The sequence below is a fragment of the Diadema antillarum genome, unplaced genomic scaffold, assembly GCF_040938485.1.
Source record: "Diadema antillarum isolate AM-2024a unplaced genomic scaffold, OU_Dant_1.0 scf00000115, whole genome shotgun sequence".
Classification (NCBI taxonomy): Eukaryota; Metazoa; Echinodermata; class Echinoidea; order Diadematoida; family Diadematidae; genus Diadema; species Diadema antillarum.
In genome coordinates this window covers 2674203-2682819 of record NW_027271004.1, presented here as the reverse complement: position 1 = coordinate 2682819, position 8617 = coordinate 2674203, and the positions used below count along the sequence as shown (strand labels likewise).

At 39.1% G+C, this 8617-nt stretch overlaps 1 protein-coding gene across 1 annotated transcript in view; it reads left to right on the top strand.

The window, feature by feature from the left end:
- The first annotated feature begins 228 nt into the window (after positions 1 to 228).
- The window catches only part of LOC139719836 (uncharacterized), a 341386-nt gene continuing 332997 nt past the window's right edge, over positions 229 to 8617 (top strand). The window contains exon 1 of the mRNA XM_071631222.1: positions 229 to 380. Within this exon, the coding sequence (XP_071487323.1) occupies positions 308 to 380 (73 nt within the window). The 5' untranslated portion in view covers positions 229 to 307. The remainder of the gene's footprint in view (positions 381 to 8617) is intronic.

Sequence of the window (8617 nt, the reverse complement as noted above, 5' to 3'; positions counted from 1 at the left end):
TCCCTGTTCACAGTTCAATTGATAGGGTCAAGCAAAGGAATTATTGTTCGCCGCGTGTTCCCGCGCCTCAGCGCCTCCGTGTAGGGTACTGCCTACCATCCAGTTGCCGCGCCGCGCCGCTGTGATGTGAACGTTGCGATCCATTGCGATCCACACACGTACTAGTGAATCAGCAGCGGAGATAACTGATGCGGCCGTTGATTCCGCGGCCGTGATTTCTTGACCGGGCCATAAAGTTAGGATACCGGTACGACAAGTGGTGTCGAACTGTTCCTCCACACTTTCTTGGGATTTTTACGCGATAACGATGGATGTCTTTGATGCAGGAGCTTCTTACAGTCCAGCTCCAGCGAGAGTTGAAGGGTGGCTTGAGGTGTTTGGTAAGTTCATCTAACAAGCTAGCTTTTTGAGCAAGTTTTAATGAATTCTCAACAAGTTGTTGTGTGCGTGGGAGTGTGTGAACGACACTCCGCTCGCAAGCCGCACGGTCGTCCTCTCGCCATACGTCCTCAAAAGGGTTGGGCATGGCACCGCCGCCCTGCTGCCCCTGGGACTTGTTAGCCTGTGACATCAACGTCTTAAATCTACGTCGTGTTTCTTGGTGTTTTTTTTTTTCACTTTTGAGGATGGATGTATCTCAACCTCATCACGTTGTCTGTGTATTTGAATTTACAAAAATCTTATTCTCACCGCGAAGTATCTCCTTATCCCTGGTATCAATAGATAAAGATGTTTAAATAGGGACTGTACAGTACTGGTTGAGCTGGGGATTCATGTTTTGAACATTCCTAAGTGAGATGATAAAAGCCTCTTATAAAATATGAAAGAGCATGTAATTTTAAGAAGGATTCAATGTTTATTTGATGAAAATTGGTTTTCAAATGGCTGAGATATCCAAAAAAGTGCTAATAATAAACGGCGACATGCCCCAACTTTATTAGTATCTCTTTGTTTCACCTTGTTTTTGGATATCTCAGCCATTTCAAAACCGATTTTCATCGAATAAACTTTTGATACCCCTTAGAATCGCATGCTCTTTGACATCTCATAGAGTGGTTTCTGAATATCTCAGAAAACTTTAAAAGCTAAATCTTCACCTCGACCAGAACTGTACACACCCTTTAAATCTTGTACACCCGCACCCTTGATCTTGAGCCGGTACCTGGGTACCAAACCACATCACCGCACTACAGTACTAGTATACTACTCCCATTACTAGTAGTACGCATGTTGTCTTGGAGCATCCAGCAAGGTTTAATCAGTACACATTCAAACATCTTGAATGTTAGAGAAATTTGAGCCCAAATAGTCTCGTCTTGATTGAAATATTATGTAATGTAAAATCAATTTCGTATGATTAAATGGGTTTAGAAAGAAAGTTTAGTAAAACAAAACTGTTCATATATTAATTTCTGAAAGATGACAGTTTAGGTATGGTTTTTGTATGAATTGTAAGATGAAAATTTCTTAAGCTATATATTCGCTGGTCTGGGAGGATGTGAAATCTGACTCTGAGGGAATAGGCCTAATCAGTGAGAGTTGATCACACTTCAGACAGAACCATTTTTTGATGCATGCATCTTCCAATAATTCACTAGCATGGCGTTGTATTCCAACCAGTAGGCCTAACTTTAGAATCTCCGTACTGTATCTATGCATGAAGTGTACAATCGGACAACTCTCATTAACTATACACAGCCCTGGCGCTGGTACAGGGAAGGCGTCTATATATTAGTCAGGCTAAACCCTCATAAGTCTTTCAAATGAATACAATAACTTCTTGGTCATATTTACGTTTCCATAATTTGTATGTCGGTATTTGTGTCTTTGTACAACATTACGTTTTGGAGGAATTAAATGTCTAAGAAACAATACAATTTTATTAGATGAAGATTGATCTTTAGTCATGTTTATGTTGTAGAGAGTCTATCTTGTTTTAATAGTTTTAGCCAGTATAACAGATTCAGTATCTTGTGCCACAGCTTTGATGCTGAGAACCCATTTAGACTATTGGCTTCTATGCAATTTTATTTTGTGATTTGTATGTACTTTTTTGTTCAGTAGTCATCAAGACTTTTGTAGAATGACAAATCAGAATTAAAGTCCCTGTCAGTCAAGAGCCTCGTACACTTTAATGTGGATGGCTGAAAACTAGAAAAGAGAAAGAAATATCAATACTTTTAAAGTTAGGGCAATAGTTCAGGTATTAGCACTCCCGGAGGCAAAGAAGAATTCAACATGTTTATAATTTCCAATGATTGTGTCTCATGAATATTCATTTTCATATTGAATAAAAGTTATGTGGAAGTTTGCTGTGTATTGTTTTTAAAGGGTCTGCACCTCCAAAACACCTAACCGGTACAGTGTTAGACCTACATTAAAAACTTTGTCAAAACTTTAAAAAAAAAAAAAATTTGATAGGTGGATAATTTAGCTTTATACTTTCAAAAGTTTTGTGTTAGATTGATAGTGTAGAAAACTATACAGTATGTTTCCCTAATGGTTCAAATAGCACTCTGTATACATGTGCACCACAGTTGCATTGGGCAAGTTTGACCCTTGTTGGAAGGATTAAAGAAATTGAATAAGAAGCCCACGCTATGGTGTGGTTCAAATCCTACAAGAGTTGCAACACTTTGGCTGCATCCAGTTGGAAGGTCCTGAGTCCAGCACATGGTATCACCGTATCGTGTGCAGTGACTTCGACCAGATTTGTTTGGGGAAAAAGAAAGAATGAAAGAAGAAGAAGGAAAAAAAAACTACACTGTACCCTTTGGCAAAAGCGAATGGAAGGGAGATATTTGCCCGTCCTGAATGGAGCACCTCCTAAATTGAGTGCGTCACATATCTAAAGGAGGCTTGCGTAGCGGAACGGAACGGGGAGAGCTGAGCTGCGGCTAATCCATCTCAGCTCTTCACTTGTTTGCCCCCCTCTTATCAAAACCAGACCGAAATCTCACTCACGACAATGGGGGCTTAGCGGTTGTACAGCGTTAATGTGTGCTGGCCGGACAAGATGAAGACTTGTGCAGTGTGTAAAGGAAGCACAGTTGCTTGTTTGACCTCAGTCTTTAAGTATGACAATAGCTTGAAAAAAAGATTTCAGCAAGGCATGTGTAACTAGACTCGTATCATGCATTTTACCCCTTTATTAATACTTTGAGTCCATTTATAAATATCAAATCCAAACAGACAGACTATAATTGAGATTTCATTTCCAGGTCCTGAGAAGCATAGTGTTGGTTGATTGAAATGAAGATAGCATAAATTCTAATTGTAGTCTGGAGTGTTGGGTTATATGTGTGGAAAGAAATCAAGGTATGTTGCCACTTTGTTATTTGTTTATTACAACTTCTGGCTCTGAGCTGTACTATTAAACATCCAAGGAAATGCTCAAGGGCCCAGAATTATAGATCTTACATTGATAAAAAAAATAATGAAGTGGTACAGAGGGAAATTATTTCTTAAAAGGTTTTTATTAATCCCCCAAAAAAGGTATGAGTTTATATTTAAACTTTACTCAAACACTGAACTTGAGAGGTGTGAGTTGGTGTTAGATTTATCTAGTGATGTGATGAGAGAGTAAAGGAAGGAGATAGACGAAAAGAGAGGGAGGAAGAGAAACGAAGGAATAGGAACATGATAAAGTGGTGTAATTCTCAAAATTTTGATCTAGTTTCATCATGTATAACAGTTTGGAAAGCAAATATCTGTATCTTTTTAATAGATTCTGCAGACCTAATTGAAATGAGTACAAATAATCTTAAAGATACTTTTTTTGTTTTTTGGATTCAGGGAAGTGGTTATGTAAAACACACATCAGGGAATAATTTTCTAACTCAAATTTGATTAGTAGTTTCCGCTGATGTACTGAATTTCGAATGGTATCGTGCACACTTCTGTATGGAAGAAAACTGCTACACAAAAGATAGTTTGTGGAGCAGTGATGTTAAAATGCATAGCAAGTTGCAATGTGATACCAGGAAAAAAATTTTTCCCTGCACGTGTACTTGTTTAGAGAGAACAAGTTGTATGAAAGGAGTTAGTGGCAATGGTTACAAAGTCTAAACTAAAGGAGATTACTGATTTTCAGACACTTACCAAAAATTATACATTCAAAGCAGTTCTTCTGGACAGCCCTCCTTTTCTTTTTCCTTTGCCCCCCCTCCCCCCCCCCCCCCCCCCCCCCCCCCCGTTACCGAGTCTCACTGTCTGCGTTGACAGTGCCACTAGGGTTTCACTGAAAATAGAGGATTAGGGAGTTAGAGTAAATACAAAAGGGGGCATCCCTATGACTGGATTCCAAAAGCTATACAGTAAATGCAATAGCAAATAGCGTGACATAGTTAGAAGTAGAAGTGCCAGAGAAAATGTGAATCAATAAAAACTCTAGCTCAGAGAAATGAAGGAGTATCAATGTGTAGTTACAAATTAAAAGGGCTATCATGCATTTGCAGGAAATACACTACATCTTTGGTGGATATTTTTTTCTGAAGATGGCAGTTTTATAGTGGAAAGACCCCAGCTCCAGTAGTGTTGGATAGAAGGAACAGTACAAACGATACAATCAAAAGTTGTTATAGCGATCACTTCAGGGCTATTCCATCAATTTATCCGGTACGGAAGATATGATAATTCACAATTATCAATAGTCATTATGTACACTGTATTCTCATTGAAGATAGTTTTTGAAGAATTCTTTACTACCAGAAGGTCAATGTTTAGATTTTTTTTTTTCTTGTTTACAGTATATACTCAATGAAAACACGTAAGATTAAGAAATAGAAAAAACAGCAAGAAGAAAAGACTTCTTATCAGTCTTGATAATGTAATTCAGATTTCATGACTATTCCTTCTGGTTTTATCACTTGTATCATTTGAATATCTGACAAATCTCTCATCACACTGTTGAAGTTTTGCTACCGTGTACAGATGGTATGATCTGAATTTTGAAATGAAAAGGTTCTCGTGAAATATTGATAAAGATGCAGATCAAACAAGGCATAATTTATGAGCATTCGATCTAATACAGATGTGAATGTTCACAGGATTTCAGCTGAGGTTTCGTTCGTGTTGTACTGTTTCTTCCATTAATCCAAAGTTTACATTTGTACTGTTAATCACCGACAGCTCAGCTAATATTGACATGTGGAGAAAAAATTGGGGCAAGAAGCAGTGCTCAACTAATCACTGTGAAACAGTATTTTAATAAAAAGAGGGAGGTCGAGGGAGACAGCAGCTTTTTGCATGCTTCAGTTTGCTGTGCAAGATTCAAATTAGACAAATCTTATATGTGGTGCAGTGTTTAAATGTCTGTATTTATCAAGTTTTATCTGCACTGGTTTGATATGCTTGTATGTGTCATAGATATTGCCATAAATTCAAGGAAACAATTTTGCCATATTTCTGAGGTGGTTTCCCACAGAGCTCATTGTTCTAGACAACAACCTGAAGTTAGCCCTAACTTTCAAGGAAATGTCTTGCACGATGTGCATGATAATCTCTGCTGTCCTTTTTTATTGTTCACAAATGAAGCAGTCAACAAAGCTGTGAAAGCGTGGAAGACTATTAGCATTAAACACACCCTGCACTGCCAACACAGTAAAAGGTAGCCAAGCAGGACATTTTGTAAGGGTCATTTGTATTGCAGCAATCTGCTACAAAATACTGTCTCAGTGCAGTGTGTTACAGTATATAACAGCCTTCTTGTTTATAGTTGGCACACAAATTTATTTCAGATACAGTCTACACTGTACATAATTTAATTGTGAAAAGGAGGCAGATTATTCAGCCTCATTGAGGATTGTTTCTTTGTACCAGAGTACAACTTTGGAAAGACGATGGAGAGGATATTTAGACGAATTCTCTTTATGCAAGTTGGAAATAGATCAGTTTCCTGTGCTGCACAATTTCAGAGATTCATTCTTTGTATTGTTGGCTCAAAGCCGAGATGTAAAGTGAAAATGGTGACATCGTCCTAAGAGAAAAAAAAAATGACAAAATATTATAAATGTAGGTGTGTGTGACAAAAGTTTTCATTTATACCCACCTTGGTTCCACTGGTCTAGAAGTAATTCAAATCAAATAGAATCCAGCCAAACTGAAGTCTGTGTGTTCATAACAAGGGGAGTGGCATTACTGTGGGGACCGTCAGGTATTTTGCAGAATACTATATTTAAAGAAGGTGCCATAATTCAGGTGGCTCTTTATCTTCCATATAACTGTACATATTTGCAAAATGGAGTGGTTGAAACTGCACATATTGCCAGTAGAATGGGCACGGTGATGTATCGTGTGGAGTTGTGAAAGAGCAATTGTGGAATCAGTTTGTCAACGCTGAATGATGGTGAAAACTTCAAACGCCCAGTTGCTGCCCGCCTGCAAGCGAAGCACAATCCACTGCGCGGTTTCACAGTAGCAAAAGAACTTGTTCATGCTTTCGATATATATTTCTGGTATGTGTGCTATTGTAAAGAGCTGTGGAGTGTTCAGACAATAGTGTTTAGAGCAAATGTTTGAGTTTGGAGTATTCAAACTTGAAAACATTACTCAATTGACATAAGTTGCATATTTCTAAACAGATGCACCAACAAACTTTATCATAAGTGTGAAAGCCCCAACTATCTCTCAGAAAAAAGCTGAAAGAGGTTAAACCCAATGCCTGAGGGCAGCAAAGACTCAATAGAATCGCATGGCAAATGTCTGAATTATCCAGATGGCTCTTTTCAAATATCGTCTGTGGTGCGATTTGCAGAGGCAGAGAAGGTGGATGAGTTTATATCAGTGGACAGGTAGAAAAAAAAGTTTTCTGTCGGTGCACCTGAAATCTGCAGGAATTCTTGTCGTAAGATTAGGTTTGATTGATGGTAATCAGGGTGCATGAACCCTTCTGAGCTTTTCTCATCCCCCAAAGTTCAACTTCAGGTGATTCTCAAAACCAAGTCAGCACGGTACATTTGTTCATCGAAGTGCTGCACGCACATGCAGTTTGTTAGTGCGGGCGTTATAAAGTAATAGCTTGCAATCACAAGGCCTTTGTGAAATACTGGCATTAGTCCATTTTTATGTGACCATTCCATGTAAGGCGCAAATGTGTGTGTGTGTGGGGGGGGGGGGGGGTGCAGAAGAGAATCTGGGGTAGACAGCCTAATACAACAAACAATCTATTTCATCTTCTTTCAGAACAGAAGCCTTGGATGCGACATTATTGACAACCATGTTTGTTGCACCATATTTCTCTCCAGTCTTTCAAGATTAAACAAGTCTTGAATATAGCCCTTTTTACACAAGTTTGTGTTTCTTAACCCCATACTTTCTCTGACCCAGGACTATCTTTAATCCCGTACCAATTTTGTCAGCTTTTTACACGTACTAAGCTCTTGTCCTGGGCTGAAGAGAAAACTGACCTTTTTACACTCGTATTTCTTAGTCCCGTACTTTCCAAACCACTTGAATATTCATGATTACGCTGTGCACTGTACAAGTACACGCACGCACCGGCAGCACTTGATTACCTCATTTCTGATTGGTCAATGGGGTTCGGACTTCGTTTCGGTCGCTTAGCCCCGGATTATTTCTTCGTTCTGTTTACACTCACTTGCTTGGCACCGTAACCCTGCAATTGCGGTGCTAACCCTGCTTTTTTGCAGGGCCAGATAGTACGGGAGTATCGGTGGGGCTAGCCCACTTTGGCAAAAACAAGTGTAAACAGAAAGTAGGCTAAGGAAAGTCCGGTACCAACGGTGAGGCTAACTCCAGATGATATATCTTGGTACATGGGAATCTGCTTTTACAAAGTTGTATTAATAGCTTAAGATAAAAACTTTTCAGAATTTCATATGATGTGTAGTTACGTGAAAAATTGTGAGGGTATGAAGTCATCACCATCGCTCATTTGAATATTCGTAGGGACTGGTCAAGAAATGTTTTCCAATACTGTAAAAGTGGAAATTTTTGCGGTGTTGAAATTCTCGCGCATTTCGCGCAATCAGAAACTAGCGCAAAAATAAAAGCACGCGAATATGTTTGCTTGCCATATGTTCCTGTAGTTGATGTCTTGATACCGCGGAATTAAAAACATGCGAAACTCTTCTTATCTGGCCAAGCGCGAAAAATTAGTTGCGCGGAAATATCCACTTTTACAGTAAGATGTGAAATTTCAAAATGTCATGTCTTCGAATATTTCTTCTATTTTTTTTTTTCATGTCCAAGTGGGTTTTAATAATAACCACAGAAAGTTGTGATACCATATGATATTAATAACTACCCAGTATTGTACTTTAAAATGGAAGACCTGAAAGATAAGATGAAGTGGCCAAGAAATGCTTCTGGACTCGAGGAGATGGACACGAGAGTCTGTGATTTAATTTCCGCCCGCTACGCCTGGCTCCTCCCCATTGCCCCCGTTCTCTGCCTTCTGAAATTAAAACTGATATCACACAGTCCATCTCAGAGCTGACGCTGCCCGGGGCAGGTATATGGGCTCATATCCCCAGATCCCACTGCAACATCTCCCCGAATCCACCCACGAGCATTGCAATGAATAAAGTTCTTCATATTTTAGTGATTGTTTTATGTGTTGATGGCATGAGTCCTGATCGCTGGTAGAGATTGCAAT